This window comes from Triticum dicoccoides, chromosome 1A, assembly GCF_002162155.2.
Source record: "Triticum dicoccoides isolate Atlit2015 ecotype Zavitan chromosome 1A, WEW_v2.0, whole genome shotgun sequence".
Classification (NCBI taxonomy): domain Eukaryota; kingdom Viridiplantae; phylum Streptophyta; class Magnoliopsida; order Poales; family Poaceae; genus Triticum; species Triticum dicoccoides.
In genome coordinates, this window is record NC_041380.1 from 432,627,321 (window position 1) to 432,649,721 (window position 22,401).

General features: G+C 44.5%; 1 protein-coding gene and 1 long non-coding RNA gene across 2 annotated transcripts; one reads left to right on the plus strand and one right to left on the minus strand.

Annotated features, from left to right (window-relative positions):
* The first annotated feature begins 707 nt into the window (after positions 1-707).
* Positions 708-3,849, plus strand: LOC119277276. Its single transcript, XR_005137023.1, has 2 exons — positions 708-1,140; positions 2,890-3,849. It is a non-coding gene; the product is annotated as an uncharacterized LOC119277276 (long non-coding RNA).
* A 7,953-nt stretch (positions 3,850-11,802) lies between these two features.
* LOC119277267 (receptor-like cytoplasmic kinase 185) lies at positions 11,803-20,137 on the minus strand. Its single transcript, XM_037558526.1, has 5 exons — positions 19,740-20,137; positions 17,560-17,753; positions 17,143-17,332; positions 14,122-14,513; positions 11,803-12,965 (listed from the first exon to the last, which is right to left on the minus strand). Exons 1-5 carry the CDS (start codon positions 19,846-19,848, stop codon positions 12,381-12,383), a joined length of 1,470 nt encoding a protein of 489 aa, XP_037414423.1. The 5' UTR covers positions 19,849-20,137; the 3' UTR covers positions 11,803-12,380.
* Between the last annotated feature and the right edge of the window lie 2,264 nt (positions 20,138-22,401).

Genomic DNA, 22,401 nt, shown 5'->3' on the forward strand with positions numbered 1-22,401 from the left:
TACAGCATCCAACATCTCCAGGAGGCGTTGACAAAAGTTGACGGGGTCTGTTTGTAGTGGGCATGGGCAGTGTACTGTAGGCCTGTAGGTCTTCCTTGGCAGTAGCACTTTGCAAAAAGGATCCTTAGTCAGTTGCAACCCTTAATTAAGTACTCCAACTTAGCATAAGCTCTGTTCCCAGTCCTTAGGTTAGAATCATCACCGAGTGTTGGCCAAGGACATGTTTCTTTGCTTTTCTTTCTCTTTACAAGTCATTGTCCTCTGATTTACTCCAACTATTTTCACCAACGCCTGCTGGAGATGTTGGATGATGTAGCTGACACTGTTGTGTGTTGGTGCTCTGTTCTTTGGGTAGAGATGTGTTGCCTGGAGGAGGCTTGAAGCAGAGTATCCCGGAGACTAGCAGATATGATGATCGAAACTTTTATCTTAGCTTTCTGTCTCTACTACTTCCTGATGTGATTATTAGATGAACGATTATTGGTTGAACTCTGTGCTTTTTTGTTTGGACCCTAGGCCATATAGGTCAAGGACGAACCGCACTGCTGTTGTCTGGAATCTTAAGTTTGGACGTGGAGCATCCACTGCACTGTAGCTTTTTTGTTGATTGGGTACCTCTTTCTCCACCAGCCAGCCAAGGGACGACACGCCCTCTCCCACTGCTCTCCACACTCAGTGCACTCAGGGCATGGGCGTCTCTTCAATCGCGTATCATCTACCCCCGTCGTCCTCTCTCCCTTCCTCTCCGTTGCCTATTAAGACCACCACCACCCCTCCTCACACAGCAGCCACCAGTTCCACCCTCACCCTCTTCTACCCATTGGAAATCGCAGCTCTGAACTCATGTCCAAGCTCTCAAGCCTCTCTCCATCTCTCTCTTGCACCTAACCTAGTCTTCTTCCAGGTTTCAGCCGATCCCAACCATGTCGTCCTTCGCCCACCTCCTACTCTCACTCACCCTCATCTTCCAATATCTCACAAAGGCTTCTCCTAGCCATAAAAAATACATTCTCCTTTTGAGGCCACCCGCCGACGCCGGCTGCTTCACGTGGACATCAGTCCATCCACAACATGTGTACACTTCGTGGGTGTGACTCCGCTGACATAGTAGCCGGGATAGACGAAGCTATCAAGGATGAGGTTGATGTGCTCTCACTCTCCCTCGCCCATATCTGTTTTTTATGTTAAATTCAGTCGAGACATGTCTGTAACTAGTAGGGTTTCCATGTCTGTAAAATAATTCAAGTTTGGACATATAGCATCCATTCCTCTATAACTCTGTTACTTTGAAAATGTAAATGATTTGGTATCAGATCAATTGGTTCATATGGTTTGCTTACATCTGTATGGCATGCAACACTATGTTGTTTGGATACTGAACTATGCTGGTTGTCTTATGCTTTGTATTATTTATGGATTCAGCCATGTGGACATGCTCTTAGCTACAAATGTTCTGATGAAGGATGTGCGTAACTAAAATAATTGTGTTTCACTGAATTAGATGTAGATAAGATCTGAAAGGTTTTGAGATTTGTGTTTATTTTACGCCCGTATGCTCCGAAGTTACCTTAGTTTTGCCTTAGCATCATAAGACATACAGTGAGTCGTATTATACATTTTCTTTGTTTGCTAGCTTACCAGGCCACCAGGAACATTTCTTTGTACAGCCAATTGTTCCTAATCTGCCATAAGATTATTCTACAGAACTAATGCCATGGTTTTGTCAGAAGTTGTATCCCTGTATCACTAATAATAATATGCATTGTAGCTCATGTAGTTCTGAGTTGATTTAATACTTAATTGTCCACCTCGATATAATCTGGGATGTTATTTTAAAACTCAGTCTATAAGTTCCTGTTTATAAACTTCATGTACTCAAATTACTATTATCATTATTATTGGCTCACATCTTTATAAATCAGAGTTTCTGCATATCACAGTTATAAATATGCTCGTGATTTAGCTACAAAATATTTCCTTTTGACTTCAGGTACTTTTGAATTGTCGAAATTTGCTCATTTACTCGTGTTCTTTTCGGAACTGCATATATTCCTATGCAAAAGGATGCACAGTGTATGTATATATCTTGGCACACAAATTCTTGGACATGTATGCTCTTCAAGTTGTCAACTCAACTATCACATGGCATATGTGGTAAGCCATCTCATAATGAATCCAACAATAAGTTGCCAAAGATAAGAAAATGAAGGTAAAAGATAATTCTCTTATGTAGGGATAAGGCTCTCCTTTTCACTGTATATCTCAGATGCTTAACCAACAACAGCTAGAACAGGGTACAGTTAATGCAATTTCGAAAAAAAAAACATGATATATCAAAATTGGCCAGAATATAGAAGTCGCCATTTTTTTTAAATGATGGATAGGATGATCCTCTTCTTGTGCTTCGACTTAAGTGTCCAGACAAGTTAAACTTCTTTCGGGAAGAAAAAGCACCGTACTGTATTGTAGATGTCTGGTGACTGGAGGTTAAGTTAGTTTCGCTGAAGCCACTCAATCGGCAAGGTGATCCATGGAAAATTCTTAGACCATCCCCTGTATCTTAAAAGTATCTTGCCTTTTGGGTTGTTCTTGATGTCTATTTTATGGATAATGTGGTGATAACAAAACTGGCTTGCTTTTTTTTTGCGAGATGAATAAAGAAACACGTTAAAACTAGACTGGAGTGCACATAGTTTTGATTTGATTTCCTGTAAGTAAAAGATGATGTCGGTAGCTGATGCATGTTATCATATTATGATAGTTTTCTTGATATAGTACGTGCAGTTCTCATGCATGGTTTGAAAAAGCATATTGTGCCAGCTTTATTATTTGAGGTTCCTCTGTTTCTGAATTTTGTAAATGATACTTTTATTCTTCTTAATGACATAGTTAGCCATCTGAAGTGATCTAAGGTGCCGCTCAGAATCTGGGTGGCGAAGGAACTTCTGTCAGCAGTGCACAAGAAGAAAGGCATCTGCACAGGCTTTATTTTAGATGATGAGGACACTTCAAGATGATTAATAGTGTTGTCGATGCTACGAGAAATAGTGCATCATAAAGAAAAATTGAGTAACTATTGTGCATCTATCAGTTAGATATTGCTACTTTTTTTAGCTCACAGTACAGTCTGCCTTTTATGTTGTTGTAGGTGTTGCTGTTTCTAAGTTCTTCTGCACATACATGCCTTTGCAGATTAGTTTTTCCTTGATCATGGCACCCTTAAAATTATATAACTACAGTAAACATAAGATCTGCACATCTATGGGCTTCTTTTCTGCTAGGATAAAAGTTTTTCAGCATGCTTCAGTCATCTGAGGAATAAATTCTATGTAAACTGAGACACATTTTAATGCAGATAAATCAAATAAATGTTCTTTTGTACTAAATAAAAATTAGAACATACATGGACATTTATTTTCTTTCTACACAACGGTTAGTGTAAAAAGAAAATATGGTCAGGTGTACATGATAAAGAGATACAGCATCTGAGAAACTTGTAATTATATTGCAATGTTTTGATATGGTTGCACATTCCTGTATTGACTAGGCCAGATTTCTCGCATGGCTCAATTTAGTTAGTGTACCCCTTATTATCAGGTAGGTACTACTTAAAACATCTCTTCTTAATGTTTTATTTCGTGGTATACAGTATGATGGAGCGTTAGTTGGCTTGGCTTTTGTGGCACTCATTGATGAGCTTTCGATTTAGTAGTTTTTGTGCCCTCTTGATCCATGAGAGTATGTTCATGTTGAAGAAATTGTAGCAATAATGAGGGGCGCGAGAAATATTTGTTATCTGGCATGCTTTCCTAATGAATTTCACATGTGGACCATTTATTGTTTGTGTTATTGGAATTTTGTTGCATTATTCATACAGAAAAATACTCCGTCCGTCCCAAAATACAAAGTTGAGTCACTTATTTTGGGACGGTTCTCGGGCTGAAACTGATATTCAAAATTGCAGGTTCTGTGAGAGTGTTGTAATGTTTGTAATTATATATTGCTTTTGATATTAATATGTGCTGCCTCCCATTGTATATTTCTTGCAAGACATGATAACTACAGTTATTTGGATTGTCCCCTTGAACTAGGTTGGCCCTGATTAAGAAGTACAGAGTTTGTAGGTTGTTTGATCTACTATATCAAGTGACATCTGACTTCTCATGGCTCTCCCGGCATTTGCCAGAACAATGGTTAGCACACACTACCTAGAGCTATGGATATTAGAAAGGAAAAAAATATCCTGCCGTTTATCAAATGTTATAAATCATGTACAATCCTCCACATTAAAAAAATCTGACACAAAATAGTATTTTCTTTTTCCAAGCATATATTTTACTGAAGCACATCTTTGTAAGAGCTCTTGGCCTTTTTCACCCTTTTCCTTGAGTTTATTTGTGTGATGCTGTTAAGGTGTTCAGCAAATACCTTTTATTTTCAATACCCTTCGATTGTTCTGTGGTACCTATTTTGCATCACATAAGAGAAACTTGACTCGGGTAGACGATCCCTGTTGTCTATAACCTAGTAGCTGAACCATTGCTTGCATTCAATTCCATATTAATATACTCAATCCAACTGCAGTTGTTCTTAAACCTTGCAGAAAAAACCCTCTTGAATTATTCTCTCACTTGAACAGAATTCTCTTTGATATCATTTATAGCATAAACATGTGAAATATTCTAAGCTCTCTTTATGGTAGTGTTGCCAGTAATTGTAGAGACAGTTTTGTAAATTAAAAAGAGCAGAATGAAGAATAGACCGTAACATCATCGTCACATCATTTCTGCTAAAAGAACATGTCTGGACTGCGCATAACTGGAGGTAAGGCTAGGAATTACTTGGAACTTGGAAGTTTAAGCACGTGTGGAGTGCATATGTAGTTTTCTAAAAAGAACTTTGGTCATATTGCTTGATGAAATGTCTCTATTACTGTCTGAAACTCTGAAAGTTATTTTTTTTTGCGGGGAACTCTGAAAGTTAATTCTCTTTTTCATAAAAATGCATAAGGTGGTAAGGATTTTATTATAGTGAATAGAAATCAGTATTAGTGTTTCAAGAATGTGGCATCCCAGAGGGGGCGGTAACTCTTGCCTTCTCCCGAACTATTTGTATCCTTTGCTCAAATCCATGGTTATGTGATTATGATTGTTCTCTCCTTTCACTATGTGTTTGTAGCCAGGCTACAGGAGGAGCTGAACTTTAGAGTGATATTTTCTTTAGCAGAGGTTTGATCAATGATTGTTGTTGACCTATTAACTGTTGCGGACTGCACCCCTGCAATTACAGGAATAAAGTTGAGGTCGTTTTTTTTTTGGAATTTTTTGAGGGTTTTTTTTTTTGTTTACTTGATTTGGATTGTTCACTTATAGTTGTGAATCTGTGCATGCCATGCCAATCTGTAACGTGCACAAGTTTCCTGTCCATATCACACGCTGGATACAAAGCCAGAATGAATACCAACTCGACATACTTATTAAGTTGGTCTGAATTTTGCCATTTACATGGCAATCAGCAATGCCCTGGAATGGCACCTAACTGAGATTGGACATGAAAGATCTTTGAATTGGTAGTGATTGTGCCTACCTTGGTGTAAGTTGTTACCACATTCAAAAGTGTCATGCCATGCAATCTTGCATCCTTTTTTTATAAGAGGAAGGCAGGGAGCCCCATAGACATCTTAAGTAGAGCAAAGTTAAATACTCTCATTTCTTTTTTCCGAAACGGAGATACTCTCATTTCTAGCTCACTGTAGTCCTGGATCATCCAACTACCTGAAACTACTCCCTCCGTTCCATATTACTCGTCACTGATTTAATACAAATGGGCTTTTGAAGTTTAATACTCCCTCCGTTTCATATTACTCGTGGCTGATTTAGTTCAGGGGAGTATTAAACTCCAAAAGCCCAACACTCTGCAAGCAAGAGAAAATAGCTCCACATGCAACATATCATTTGATGTTTTTTTTGTCTCTCAAGGAATTCGATCTTTCGGCACTATCGTGCCAATGCTTAGAACCATGTCCTGTGCAGTGCAGTCCGATCGTCACAGTTGTCGAACTAGTTTCTCCACTGCTGCAAACCGGAAGAAGAGCGTGTGTTCCATGAGTTGTGTTCTAGAGCAATGACTGCCTTTTAACCAGTAGGGTTTTCATGCGTGTAAAGTGAAGTACTGTAAGAGCATCTCCAGCCGTTCGGCCTTTCAGGACGCCGAAAAAGAGCCTCCTGGAGGCGAGCCGGCGCTAGATTGACGCGTAGGAGCGACCTTGCTCCCAGTCGTGGTCCACAGGTCACCCCGGTTTAGCAATGTCGCGTACCAAAATATATGCAAACTCGGCGACTTTTGCACGAACTCGGCGAAACTTCGTTGAAATTTGAACAGAAAACATCAAAACATGCAAACTACGCCTGAATTACGCCTAAACTATGCCAAACTACGCCTAGCCGCCACCGCCGTAGTCGTCTACATGCCGAGAAGTCTGTAGAAGCGGGTGTAGTCGCCGCCGTCGCCGTCATCGTCGTCGCGTGGCTGGCTTGGGCCGGCGCCGTCCCTGCTGCAGCCCTGGCCAAGGTCGCCGAGGCATGGTGGCGCGCTGGACAGCCCGGCCTCGTCTTCCTCGTCGCTGTCGAGGACGATGACGCTGCCCTCCTCGCGCCCGCGGCGCCGGGCCTGGAGCTCCGCGCACGCCCGGCGCTGGCGGCGGACCTGCTCTCGGACGTATTCCTCCTTAGCCCACTTGAGGGTGGACTCATCGTCGGGGGTTGCCATCTCGACGTGCTTTGGCTTCACCGGGAGCAGCCCCGGCTCGGGCTTCGGCCGGACCAGGCGGAGGGAGCGCCTCCCCGGAGCCGGAGCAGGCGGGGTGGACCGGGCACCCTCATTGATGACGAGAGCGCCGTTGCGGGTGCGACGCCCGAGCGGCGTCTCCTCCGGCTTAGGCTTGACGGGACGGAGCGTGGCCGGCGAGCCGGAGCCCGACGACGAGGACGACCCCGGCTCCATCCGCCAGGGCGTCCAGAAGCTACCGCGGCGGCGAGAGAAGGACGACCGCGGCGGGTACTTGAGGTGCGGCACATTCCCGCACTCGATGTGGTCGAGGACGACCTCAAGGGTGCGGCCGAGCACGCCCCACCACTCGCGCCGCCCGTCGGCGTTGTGGCGCCCCCGCGGGATGACGCCGTTGGTGGAGACGATCTGCTCCTCGCGGCGGCATTGGAAGTACATGGTCCAGAGGGTGTGGCTGTCGGCGGCGTAGCGCGGCTCGTTCCGCCGCTCCTCCGTCGGGGACGAGCGGATGCGGGCGATCTCAGCCCGCCGCGTCGCCCCTTCGGGCACCGGTGGCACCGGGACGCCGCCGACGCTTAGCCTCCATGTCCCCGGCACCCGCATGTCCGGGGGGCGTCGGGTACTCCACCTCGTACAGCAGCCGCGCCTCCGCCTCTTGGAGGTGGCGGCAGCCGAAGCCGTTCGCCGTCGCGCCATCATCTGGGTACCTCTCGACCATCTTTCTCGCCGGTGGGAAGAGGGGAGTGTCGCTATCTACGCCGGGGAGGGGGGAAAGTGAGAGCTGTGGCGTCCACCGGCGAGGAGGTCGCGTTTTATAGCCATCGCGGGGCGGCGACGGCCTGCATGCTGAGCGACGCGTGGCTGGACGCGCGTCGCGGCGCGTTCACTGCGCCGCCCGTGAGGCATCAATGGAGGCTGACCGGCACTGTAGAGCGGCAGTCTTCGCATTGATTCCCGCGGGAACCGGGGCGATGAGGGCGACGAAGCGGTGTCTCCCTGACTCGGCGGGCCCATCCGCTTTCGCGACAAAACCGCTCGCCCCGGTGCCATCAGTCGCCCCTCAGCGCGCCGGGTTCGGACTGGGTCCGCCAGCGTCAATTTTGACCCAAACCGACGAAAAAGGGCTCCTGGGACGCGACACGGTCAATTTTTGGACGCCGGCGCTAAAAAATCGCCTGGGGAGGACCTGTTGGGGCGGGGCTGGAGATGCTCTACTTGAAGTTTGGATGTGGAGCATCCATTGTACTGTAGCTTTTTTGCTGGTTGGGAATCCTCCTCTCCACCAGCCCAGCCCAGGGACGACACGCCCTCTCCCTAGGCCATAGGCATCACGTTGATGTCTCCACTACTCTCCACACTCAGTTGCACTCGGGACACGGGCGTCCCACCCCCGTCGTCCTCTTTCCCTCTCGCCTGCTTATTTAACACCGTCACCACTCACCACCACTCTCTCACACAGCACCCACCACCCCCTCCTCTCAACTCATATCCAAGCTCTCCATCTCTCTTGCACATAGCCTTCCAGCCTTGGCACACCTCCTCTACACCGTGCAAGCTCCTCCAAGCCATAACACGTACATTCAGCTCTGGCATCCCACGCACGCTGTGGCTTGTGTAGCCGAATGTATTTTTTATGGCTTGGGGAAGATTGCGCGGCATCTGGATGGAGGCCTGCACCTTGATGGCATGGCATAGTGCAGGTGTAGTGGTGTAGGAGCATGGAGGAACGTGATCCTTTTGCATGATTCTCCCGTTGCCAATGACCTGCTTTGAGAAATAATACTTCTACCATTTTTATGTACAAGTCAATCTGAATCTTTGAGGGTTTATTAGTCACTTATCAGTTACGGAGAAATCGGAGTTTATTGCATTGTCTGCTCCCTCCCCTCCCCCGACCCCCGCATCGCCTCCCCTGGCGGCGGCGGGGGAACCCTAGCCTGCGCCGCCGCGGCCAACCCCCGCCCCGCCCCGCCTCCTCACCGCCACCAGAGGAGCGGCCGGCGAAGCTGCGCCGGCTCACAGGAAGGTGGCGGCGGGGCGCCTCGGCCGGCCCGACTGCAAGCCACCTCCCCCCTCCACACCTCTCTCGTCGGATCCCGTCGCGCTCCGGCGCCGGCGTGCTACCTCTGGCTCCTCCTCCCCGGCCCTCGACCGCCCCCTTCCCTGTGGGCTCCGGCTGTCGCTGGCGCGTCCTCGCCCCAACCACCTTCTCCCGCGCCAGATCCGTGCGGCCTCCAGCACCCTTGCTGTTGCCGGCGCCGGATCCCGGGAGGATGGTGTTCGAGGCTTCTTGGCCGGGCCGTCGCCGGCCTGCCCGATGCGGCGTGTCTCTCCCCTGCTCCACCTCCTCCAGCGCCTCCCAACTCCACGACCTATCCCTGCCGGCTGCTCCTCCCCATGGCTCTCGGTCGGCAATGCCTTCTCTTCGGCTGGGTTTGGTGCTGCTGGCGGCGGCGCATCCTTTTCCCGCCCAGTTCTGGACCATGGCGTTGGTGGTGGATCGGGTGCCTGCAGTGAGTTGTGTTGGTGGTGCTGGTTGGTGATTGTGGTGCATCCGGCGGCGCCCATGTCACCTTCTTGTCTGGTGATGGGTGCATCTCTCCCTGCCGTGGTGGTTCCAGCCAGCTACATGGTTTCCTTGTCTTCGATTCCTGATCCGACGGCATTTGGGGTGATTCGGTCAAGGCCGGGACGAAATCCTTGCTCGGCTTGCCGGTGCTGGTAGCGGCGACATCTGCGGATGCCGTCTCCTTCTTGAAGGCGTTGCCATGGCCTTTCGACCTGTCCTCCTTCGAGCACCGGGGGAAACCCTTGGTCCGGTTCTCCAGACCAGACGGCGGCGGCGTCCCGATGTCGTCCCCCTTCATGAAGGCGTCGTCTTGGTTGCTCGTGGTGTCTTCGGTGTTGAAATTGGTGATGTTGGACACCCTGCTTGGTTTTGGGCTGCTTTTCAAGATATGGACATCCGAGGCGCAATGTACAACATCGTCGACGCTTCTTCCATGGCTTCTTCCTCAGGCCGGTCTGATCCTGCAACCCACTTGCCGACTCTTCTTGGCGCTTCAAGGTGGGGGGTACGTTGATTTGCTCCGTCCTGATGGCATGGCCGTGTGACGCTGGTGCCTGGCTTTGTTTCGTGACGCCGCTTAGATGCTCTAGGTCTTGTTTCTTTCCCTTTCATGGCTGGAGTTTTAGACTAGGAGAGTGTGTGCCGTGTTGTATCCCTCTTCCTCCCCTCTTGTTACTCTGTTCTCTTCTACCTATCAATGAAAAGATACCCAAGCTTTGCGTATTCGCGGAAAAAATTGCATTGTCTGCTACGCCCACAGGTGTTTTTGTCATTGCCCATGATTTTTCTGAACGGTCCATTCGGTTGCTTTTTTGTCTTACAATTGTCACAACAACATGTTTTTCTGAAAAGTGCATGCGCGTTTCGTGATAGAACTAGGAGTTCAGATCATGTAGAATTTTGTACATTGCTCTGAAGGGGCAGTATTTTAACCTCCACCAAAGTTAGCTGTTAGTTTTAGCATGGAAAAGAAGAGTGCTTAGTAAGTTATTTGGTATAATTACGATGAAGTTTGGTTGCTCTATTTATAAATGCAAGTTTTTTTCCCTGAAACTATGTACTAGTAGTTAAAGAATTAATCTCTACCAACCTGAGCCGATGTGCTCATTCTCTCTACTTCAAAATTGATGTGCCTCATAAACTGCTTACTCAAGTTATCCAGTCTAAATTTTAAACGATGGCATGGAAGATAACAGTAGTTTTGCCCGTGTTTTTATGATTAGCACCCCTTTACTATCACGGTTTTGATTGTAGTACGTATTTAACTACCAGTACTAGCCATGGTGGTTGTTGATTTTGACATTACTTTAACGATGGCAATGTCATAGAACATATCACTGGTTGTTCTGCCTGTTTTCTTATTAGTAGTACGCCCCTTCTATCCTAGTATTTGCATAATACATGTGGTTTTCATAGAATCCGAGTTTACTTATGAACTGCAGAAGTTTCTGATGGTCCAAATCAAGTTGCGGAAGGCAGGGTTGTAAACTGCAGAAGTTTCTTATGAACTGCAGATCAACTCAATTGTAAACTGAGTGGACCAATGAAGTGATGAATTGGACCATTTGGAGTTGACTGCTACACCATAATAACTGTAATATTAGTTCATCATTGCCTCTTTCTGGATATTGCATTGCATCTCTCTGTTGTTGTTGGAAGGGAAGTTCCTTTCCGACCCCCTCAAGCATTACTGCATTGCATACATACATCTATTCTGTTGTTCCATGATTGCCTATCCAGTCAGCCAGTTATTTCATTGTTCCATGATAGTCAGGTAGCACAATTTAATCATTCGCTGATCACTATACCCATCCTGAAGCAGCATTGCAAGACAGGATTATTGGCAAATGAAATTGTGTAATAAGTATTTGAATACTTGACTCTGCATTTTCACTCAGTATATGTATGTACTGCTGCTCCAATGCTGCCTGCCAGAGTGGACTGGGACGTGGATTCTGGGCGTTGGAGCCGTGTCCAAGCCGCAACGACCATGGTGACCTGCTCGCCAGGGTGGTCATCGACGGAGAAGGGCGCAACGGCGCTGCAGGACTGAGAGGATGACACAGGTGGAGGGCCAGTGAACAACGAACACCCGGTCCATGCTTGATCACAACTTGTAACATGCCTCTTTATATATGCGAACAAATGAAAAGGAAACTGTGCAAGGTACCTTATCAAGAAATTTTGTTCTGTGAAAAAAAATGTTCCATCGACAAATATAATTAGTTTGGGCAAAGTTTGACCAAAAAACAACCCTGGGCTTATCTGCTATGGACAGAAAGCTCAGAAACAGGAAGCAAAAAAGAAATTTTAGCATATACTCCCTCCGTTCGGAAATACTTGTCCTAAAAATGGTTGTATCTAGAACGTCTAGATACAACCATTTCTAGGACAAGTATTTCCGAACGGAGTAGCTAACAAGCTTCCTAAATATTTTGCACAGCTTAGATGGAAGGGGCACAACGGCTTTGCCAGAAGAGATAAATCAAAGGATGTGTTCTGACAACTCAATACAAACAAAAATGTCACAATACAGACGTATGGAACACGGGTAAACCCCCTCGGTACAAACCCTCGAGGAAAGAAAAATCATCACATCCCTCGGTACTCAGACTTCACAATAAAGCTCTACGCTCGGAACAACTGTCATACCCGTCATGCATGCAGGCAACAGAAGAGACTCATTTGATTGGACCATGTCCTCCTAAGAACAGTTCTCCCCTTTGCTTACTAACTTTCCAGCCAGATGTCGTTCGTGCCATGATGATGAAGGCACATCTGCATAATCACATTCACGAGGAACGGACGCCAGGAATAGGCGTGTCGATGGTGATTGCGGTGGTGATATTTGTGTGGAAGAGAGAAACTATGAAGCAGTGGTGATGGCCGGGAAAGAAAAGGAAAGCTCTATTCACATTAAACATGGAACCGAAATCGAACCCCATGTCCCTAAACTGCCCCCTGCTTGGTACTGGCTTGCACTCATCCTCTTTCTAGAATGATGACTCAGACCTGCTCCAGAGTTCTATTCATTTGTACTATCGAAGCTGCCCCGAGCATTCGGCCATTTCCTCTCTCTAGAATTCTCACCCCATGTCTTGGCCTCTGCAATAGCACGCTGCCTCTCAGAGGTCCTTGAAGTTTCCCTCCTCTTTCCTGCCCGAGCAGGACTACCCTGTTGTGAACCTGTCACATCCCTATCGTCCAAGCCTGACTGTCTACCAGAACCACCACCAGAACTATTCCTGCTAACCTCGGCTTCATACTTCGATGTTGTTGTGACTTCTTTTCTCCTCATATCTGGAGAATGGTGATTTGGCGACCGGATACGCCGCTGGTCGCCGTTCACACTACCACGGTCTCTGGCTCTGGGGGTAGATGCATTGCTCCGACTATGTTGAGTGGGTGCATTTGGATCATACGCCTGAGAAGCAAGATATGAAAGAGCAGTGACCACATCTCCTATGAAAGGCCGAGTGGCAGCTTGCTCTTGCAAACACATTGCAGCAACGGCTAAAGCTTGATACAGACCCCTCATAGGAAAACGGCCCTGAAGTGCCGGATCAGCCATTTTTGGAAATTTTCTGCGGTCTTTAAACAGAGGACGAGCCTGCATATCAGATCAACCATAAGGCATCCAACATTATATAATGAGCGAGCTGCAATAGTTGGCAGGAAATATATACTTTCTGTTTGTATACATTGATCAAACCTTAGCACCTAAACCTTAGAAAAAACTAGGAGATGTACATGTACTGTGCAAGCTTTGTTAAATATATAATATTCAATCCCCTCATACAGTATCACCAAATTAGGAATTCCTATTAAATCTTTTGGAAAGTTGTGAACTTAGCATACATTCGCATTCATAATAATATTTAAGAAATAATATGACCACTCACATTGTACTATAATATTTCTCCATAATTTGAAAAGAGTGGTTGTGAGGGCTGTTTAGTATGGTGTTATTAGAGGATTAATTGTTCAATTAAGCAATAACATTCAAGGATCCAATTTATTTGTTGAATCATAAGATCAGACTGGATGGCTAAGATTGCTTGCGTCAAACCCTCGTTCTTCTCTATGTAGTATAGATATGGATAGCCTTAATTTTTAGTGCATTCTTTTTTACAACAGCGATGTGTGAAATTGAGAATGACGTGGATCGATAAATATCCGAGGAACTAATCTCAGTGGTCAGTACTGAAGGCAGCAATTTCACTAGTGTTCAAGAATCATGCCAAGCCTAAGCAACTGAACAGCCAGCCCATTCGTAAGTAACATAACCTTAATACATTAAATAACTCCATGGTATCATACTATCATTATAGCTTTTGGAGACAGCATTCAAGAAAAATTAAGAGCAGTGGTGTACGAAGTAACAGTGAATAGCAGTCTAATAAAAATTTCAGAGTTCAAAAGGATAATATGATCTGAGAAGGAAATAGAAAATTAAAGACCCTCAAGTGATAGTAATTCATCAAAGCAAAAAAAAGAAAGAAAGGGTCCCTAAAAAATTCCTGATTTGGTGGCAACGGCTTAAACAATTTCTATTTATGTTTCTTCGGACTGTTTTATTTTTCGGACTAGTGCTACAGCTAAATCTTAGTCCAATTATATTGCTAGTATCTCAAAGTATTTTTAGCAACGCTATTATAGAAATTATGCTTAGCTCGTGGAATGTCCAAGAACATGAGCTATGAACAACATAATGAAGCAAACATCAATTTTGTGAAGTAAAATTAGTGCAGAATAGAAGAACATACCCACGCCACTAGGTTTTGCTCTCCATGTGGTTTGGTGTTGTCAATTGCTTTACGACCAGTAATCAGTTCAAGGAACACAACACCAAAGCTATACACATCAGATTTAACTGTAAGCTGTCCAGTCATTGCATACTCTGGGGCACAGTAGCCATAAGTTCCCATAACACGTGTTGAAACATGGGTCTTATCACCGACAGGGCCAAGTTTTGCAAGGCCAAAGTCAGATAGCTTTGGATGAAACTCTTCGCCGAGAAGAATGTTTGACGACTTGAAATCCCGGTAAATAACAGGAGGACTTGCCTTGTCATGCAAGTATTCTAATCCCTTGGCAGCACCAGCAGCAATCTTCATCCGTGTATTCCAGTCAAGAGGTTCCTTTTCAGGTGGAATGTCTAGCATAAAAAGATTCAAATTAGATAGGCAAGCTGCCTTTGAAATGCATTGAACATATGCAATGAGCCCACAAATATTCATTATTCTACGGCAATGAAAATAATTAGACAACAATGGCGTGCAACAGCATTACAATTTACCATCTAAAAAGAGGGTAACTGAGATATGTTTAAATTAGTAAATGGGGATTGCAAGGGACTATAAATTTTCCATTAAAAGGGAACACTGATAGTGCACAAAAAAATCAAAAATAGTAGGCAACAAGAAGCAGATGCATACATCTGACTCCGCGGAGCATCTGGATATAGATATAGGTAGTTGTTTGAGAAATCATGTCTACATCTACTATGAATCAATTCAGAAGAAGTTCCAGTGATTATGCTATTTTCTTAACACTTGCCACATGCTATTTTCTTAACACTTGCCACATGCCGCCTGGTACAAAAACAATGACTTCTTCATGTAATTGCGTAAATATGCAAATGTATATTAGCAATTATAATCATGTGGTCAGCCACTTAGCACGTGATGCAATTGCTAGTTATGCCGCATAATCATGTCAACCACCCTATAGTACTTACTAGGCGGGTGACTGAACGAATACTGGTTTCAATTTTAGCATCTTGCAAAGTATTACTCCCTCCGTTCACAAATATAAGATGCTCTAACTTTTTTCTGATTCGGATGTATATAGACCCATTTTAGTGTGTTTGTTCATCCATTTCAGTCCGTATGTAGTCCATATTAGGACAGACCCAGTGCATAGAAGCTCCCACACAAGGTGGGGTCTGGGGAGGGATTATAGGAACCTAGTCTTACCCCTGCAAAGTGCAATGCAGAGAGGCTGGTTCGAACCCAGGACCTCTTGGCACAAGTGGGGAGGACTTCACCACTGCGCCAGGCCTGCCCTCGTATGTAGTCCATATTGAAATATATAAAACATCTTATATTTATGAATGGAAGGAGTGCCGTTTAGTCTATTGTCGTATAAACCACAATGAATCAGCATACACAATGTAAATGTCTTCTAAACTACTTTAGGCATCTTCTGCCGGGTCAGTGCATGGAGTTCCGGTGGTGGCCATGAGCGGCTAGATCCGGAGGAAGCCACTACGATTTTCAAGCGACGTCAACACTTCTGTTTCTCAGGTGAAAACCCGTGATCGGCCTTCACAGGTCGGATCCAGTAAGGGCGCATGTGTGTCGTTTCGTTGTCAAGGCATTGTCTCCATGCCAAATATCTGACCTTGAGTGATTGGACTTGGTTCCAGGATGAAAATGCCCGGTCTGGCCTTGGACGGTTGGTTCCGACTTCCTACAACATCGCTCCTGTGTGTAATCTCCTTGAAGGCATTGTTTCCGAAGAATGTCGACTTGGTCATAAGTGTTCTTTTTTTTCTACCTTTACTTGCCAGTTTATGTAATCTGTTTTGGCCTCAATGCATGGCATCTTTATTAATAAAAAAAATGCATGTGTGCATCCGAGGATGCCAAATTTAACCATCCTTTCAGAAAAAATTACTCCAAGTTGTAACCACAATGCATGCCAAAAGAAGAATTAATGCACTTAAAGTTAATGGTTACGTACATCAATTTAGCATACTACCATGCAACAAAAAGAGAAGCGAGTTGACTTTGCAAGATCATAATGCCCAGTAAGCCGAGTCAGGATCAGACATATAATATTTTCCTTTTTGATTTACAACTGGAAATAGTAACCATGTATCAACTGTCATTATATAATATATTTGCAGGTTATCCCAGACATGCTATCAACCAGAGACAGAATGAATTGACGAACTAAAGTTGAAATACCAGTGTGCATGAATATGTTCTGTACAACAAACGAAAAATAAGACTTCTGCAAGAAATGGCGCATATGCTAGCTTCCCATTGATATACAACAAAATTTCAACTTTAGTATGCAAACAATTTGACCTTTAACTAAGCTTTAGATCTTTTGCCTCACTGAGCTTCCACTCTCTTGATTAAATATGAGTTGCTAACTTGGTAACCATTAAAACTCTACCGGATTACCTTCCTATGAGATACGGCAAAACTTAGCTTTTAGTATGCAGATCAATTCACTCACTGATTAAGTACGAGTTCAACAACATACATATCAAAACTGTTGAATATATGACCAGCCGACCAGATCAACAACCACAGAAGAATAATGCAAGTACGCAGCTGCAAGCTTAAGCAAGTACTCCCTCCGTATCAAAATATAAGACGTTTTTGCAATTCAATTTGAGCTGCAAAAACATCTTATATTTTGGTACGGAGGTAGTATTAACTAGTACTCCATGTGCTCACTTTAAAACCTTGGCCTAACACACACAAGTGTTGGATTTGTCATGACAAAAAGATATTACCAAAGTTGTTAGGTGTATTGATGTTATCATTGAAATAGAAATCGTGACATTAGAAAAATTAATGGTTAAAGACTTAAAGGCGAGAATTGGTAACAAAGAAGCAATCCAGACAGTGGTTAGCTTATTGCTCAACTGTTTACCAAGAATAAAAAATGTGACATTTACAATGCACAAAGTCTTTTGAACACATGGATGTGGAGTTGTATGTAGGCAGTAATGCACTTAGAGAAGTTCATAAGTGAAGTGCACTTACCATGCAAATGATCCTCAAGTGATCCTAGCGGCATATATTCATATACAAGAAGACGTTGATCCCCATCAGCACAGTATCCAATTAGGTTTACCAAGTTATCGTGGTGCAATAGACTGAGCATAAGGACCTCAACCAGAAACTCTCTGTTGCCTTGAAGTCCATTGCGATCAAGTTGCTTAACTGCAACAGCCTGCACAGTAGACAATATAATAAAGTTGTGATCAAGAACTCAGCAATGAAGAGTTACAACAAGGAAAATGTCTTCTCCAATGCCCAATCTAGACCATATAACAAGGAAATTTTCAACCCCAGTTTAAAAGAGATGTGGCAGTCATATTGGCAGTTCAACGAGTGGAATTAATAGCTGGAAATGAGGATTCACACCAAATCTGAATGCATCAAAACATTAAATCAAACCTGTCCATTGTCCAAACGTCCTCTATATACACGGCCGAAACCTCCCTCGCCCAATAGGCAATCCTGTCTGAAGTTCTTAGTGGCAGCAGCAAGCTCACGAAAAGTGAATGTGTGTGCTGCAATATGTTGATTGTTTCCCTCCCTTGGGATAACTGCATCCTTCGAGTCCAATAAACCTTGTGGTTTTGGTTTATCTAAAGCAAAAGTACATCCAGAGTTAGGGGTCGTATGAATTAAAGAATGCAACATAGTTAAGGTGAACTACTCCCAAAACACAATAATTAAAATGGTAAAACTGGCCATAGACCATGTGCAATTGTGAAACTGGTTTGAACGCTTGCCTTTGTATCCGAAAGCACAACTTGATTCCTTTCAAAACTTTAATACAATAACTCCAAATATACTTCTATACCTTATACATAAACATGATTGGTAGGAACTGAGCTCAGTTGGTCGCAAGTGTGGTTGTGCACATTCAGCATCCAATTTCGAATCCTCTTCAACTTGAATTGGTTGCCTATTTCTTTCAGTAACAGAAAAACTGTGTGTTTCCTTCTAAGTAACTTTGCTTTTCGATATAGAAGATTAACAATAACAACCCTAATGTGCGTGTATGACTGGTCTTTGTCATCAAAACATGTAGTGACAAACTAAATCTTTATTCCTCCCCTGCTTAATTGAAAATTCCTAGCCTCTTAGAGCAAATGTGGTGTCAAATATTAACATCATTTAACTCTTAACAATAGGTATCAAAAAGGAAGAAACTAAGGTTATTGATGCTTTGGCCAAGAGAAAACTAAGATCGAAATTCAACTTGCCAAAAAGATCTAGATTTGTCCCAGGCCTTCAACTTACCATAAAATCAACAATGTTCCTGCGGCCTGGTATTTGTCTTGGTAAAAGAAAAGAGACACATTGTCCTAGAGAATATGTGTAATGGCGTAAATAGTTTACTATTTGGGGTGAAGTGCCTAGTACCATTTAATCCAGTCACTAATGGAGGTAGTAAAAAAAATCACAGGCTTGCAAGCAAAGTCTGGGTGTTGCGATAGTTAAGACATAACTATGCCAGAAAAACTACAAAAGAACTTAGCTAAGTGTCCCAAAATGCATTAGAAATTAGGGCCATCACAATAGTGAGAGGAAAATAACTACTCCATCTGTAAACTAATATTAGTTTACAGAGGGAGTATCATCTAACACTTCTTTGATACAGTTTGGATGTTGTACCAGGACCATCTACATTTGTTCAAAATAAACATTGCTGTCCAATTTATCTGTCGGCAAAATTAAGAGGACGAGTCAAATAGAAAGAATGCTTTCAAAGGTCAACATTTAACCGTACGAAATGAACATAAAAGGCGCTTCCTAAGAGCATCTCCAACAGCGGGCGGCGCCCAAAAAACAGGTTTACAGCGCGCAAGTAAATTTTTTTAGGGCGCTAGAAGACGTTTGCTCCAACAAGCGCTGCAAAATATGCTGCGCGCGCGAGTCCAACGGTCCCAATCAAGCGGTCCCATCTGCAGCAGCCCAGAGTTTGCAGCGCGCGCGACCGGGCGCACTAAATATGCTGCGCGCGATGCCTTTTTGATGCGCGCGCTGCATTAGTTATAGCGCGCGCGCGCTTTTTGTGCGGCTGCTGGAGATTCCAAACCGGGTCCGCGCGCGCCAAAAGCAGTTTTTATACCGCGCGGCGCTCATATAGCGCTTCTGTTGGAGATGCTCTTAGGGAGCTAAACCTCAGTTATTCATCCTTTTTATTTTATAGTCCCTAGGGGATTGCAAGTACTTCTAATTAAGCATCTTAACTCTCAACAGATGTCCTGCCAGATAGTTTATAAGGCAGACACGTTCAGACATCCGCATCATACGACACTTCCATCACTCTACCGAGTTGGAAATTGCAAGCATCATAAAATAACCACATATTAGTCCATGAACATATAGTCAAAGTGCATCACTTCTATAATGTATAAGTTTCCAGAAGCAATAAACCTATATACATGGAATAGGTGTTAAAAAGATTTCCGAAGACAAGGGAGATTGGTGCATTTCTTAATCTGGTCCACTCAAATCTTGGCACTGTGAGCATCAGCTGACTAAACCGGGGGAAATTAAGAACCATTTCCAAAAAAAAAAAAAACCAGCCCAAGATCCAGCCTTCCGCCCAAGAATCACACCTGATCCGACCCCAGTGGCGCGGCGATCCGACGGAACGTCCTTCCGCGCGCCGCCCTTCTTGGCAGGCTCCCCCTTGCCGCTCGACCCGAAGCACGGCAGGCACCCCATCCAAGAACCTCCCCTCCAGGAAAAAGATCAAGAAAAGGACGGCGGGGACCGACCCACCAGAAGAAACGGGGATCCCTCCCCGATCTGGGGGCGGAGGCCCTCCGAAAATCCGACCTTTGGAGGATGTGGAGGGAGGATTTGGATGGGATTTGGGAGCGATGGGTCGGGGAATTTGCCGCGGGGGGGGACAGGGACAGAACTATTGGGAGAACGGGCAAGAGAGAGAAAGCGAGGAGAGAGAACAGGATGTCCGAGGTCCGAGGGAAAAAGTCAGCTCATGGCCGACTGAGGAGTGAGGAGAGAGAGAAGGGAGAGGATCTCTCGAAAAAGCATTGCAGAGACCGAGCTTCACATAGCTTTTTATTTTTTTTTTCAGCGAAAATACTATTTTCACACATTGAAAAATTCTGAAAAAAAGTCTATACATACATGTGTATTTGTATTATACACGTATGAAATTTCATGAACATATATGTTTTCATGTAGTGTATATGAAAAAGATAAATACACAGATTAATATAGGCTATATCTTTGTTGTTTTTATGTCAGATATTTATCTTTTTTGTGTAGCACGCAAATAACTGAATTACATGATGAAACTTTTTACCTACTTGACAAACATGCATATGTATTTGTATAAAAAAATTGATATTTTTTGAAACTTTTAAGTATATTTTGAATTTTTTTTGGCAAAACGGGCTCAATGGAGCCTGGCCTCTGCAACGCCGCACTCGAGGATCTCTATGGATTGTGGCATGCACTATCCCTCCCCGACTCGCAAATTTGAATCGCTGGTTCTTTTTCAGCCGCAAGTTATGATTTTAGCCTGGTAATCCCTCCATTCGAGTGAATATGATGCGCACGTTTTTCAAAATTTAACTTTGATAATGAATTAAATCAATAATATATATTTCTATGATTTAGAAAATTATACCATCAAAAAAAATTGATACAAATCCAACCGTACAATTTTTATCACATACGTATAATTTACTCCCTTCGTCCCACAATATAAGACCTTTTTGCAAGCTAACATTTGATTGGTCTAATTTATGGTCAAAATTAAATTTTAAGGTGTGTGCGCGCCTTATTAATTGAAACAGAGGACTATCTCATTTGCATTTAAAATAACTTATAATATTTACCTATACCGCTCGAAATGAGAGGTTAGCCATCTCAAAACTTTTATAACAATATAAAAGTGTATATAAATATGGGAGATGGTAGGCCTCCTCTTTTGTTTTAAGAATTTTGAGCACTGGAATGACAAATTTCTATGAAGCCTTTCTCGGACCGATGGAGATTGTAGAAATTTTATGGAACTCATATAAGGACGATTTAACCCGGAAAATCTGGAAAGTGCTTTGACATATAAGATATGGCTAAACAACATGAAGAAATGATCACAAACCTCCCTCCCGTCGCCTCCCAGGGCGACCAAGACAGCAAACCTTACCCCATCCTCCCTTCCCTCTCCCCTCTTCGTCCCAGAGGCGGCCGCCACGAAAGCATGTGCGCCGCCTCTGTGGCACGGCAGCGCAAGATCCCCCTCCTACTACCGTTCCTCCCGGCAACACGGGGATGGTAGATCCGGCAAGGGGTGTGGTTGGTTTACGGTGCAAGGTCCCCGGAGCAATGGCTCCGAACACGACAACAGTGACGGCCCCTCCGCCAGGGATGACTAACCAGGAGACAACTCCACGGTGCTGTTGGGGAACGTAGCATGCAATTTCAAAAATTTCCTACGCTCACGCAAGATCTATCTAGAAGATGCATAGCAACGAGAAGGGGAGAGTGCATCCACGTACCCTCGTAGACCGAAAGCGGAAGCGTTTGACAATGCGGTTGATGTAGTCGAACTTCTTCACGCTCTGACCGATCAAGCACCGAACGTACGCACCTCCGAGTTCAGCACACGTTCAACTCGATGAGGTCCCTCGAACTCTTGATCCAGCAAAGTGTCAAGGGAGAGTTTCGTCAGCACAACGGCATGGTGACGATGATGGTGAAGTGATCCGCGCAAGGCTTCGCCTAAGCACTACGACAATATGACCGAAGGAATAAACGGTGGAGGGGACGCCGCACATGGCTTGGAACAATTGTTGTGTGTTCTAGCGGTGCCCTCCCACATATATATAGGTGGGAGAGGGAGAGGGGCTGCAAGGGGTGCCCCAATCCTACTTGGGCGCCTTGTAACGCCCACGATGCGGCTATATCTCCCACGTGTCGAAGCACGACTTAGAGGCATAACCGCATTGTAAGCAATGTCGCAAGAGGGGTAATCTTCACACAACCCATGTACTGGATGAGAAAAGAGATACATAGTTGGCTTACAATCGCCACGTCACACAATGCATAAATAACATTACATTCATCCAGATACAATCAAGGTCCGACTACGAAACCAAAATAAAGACAACCCCAAAAGCTTAATGTCCCCGATCGCCCCAACTGGGCACCACTACTGATCGCCTGGAAAGGAAACGTAGTATCGTCTTGAGTCCTCATCGAACTCCCACTTGAGCTCAGTTGAATCTCCTGAAATGGTATCAT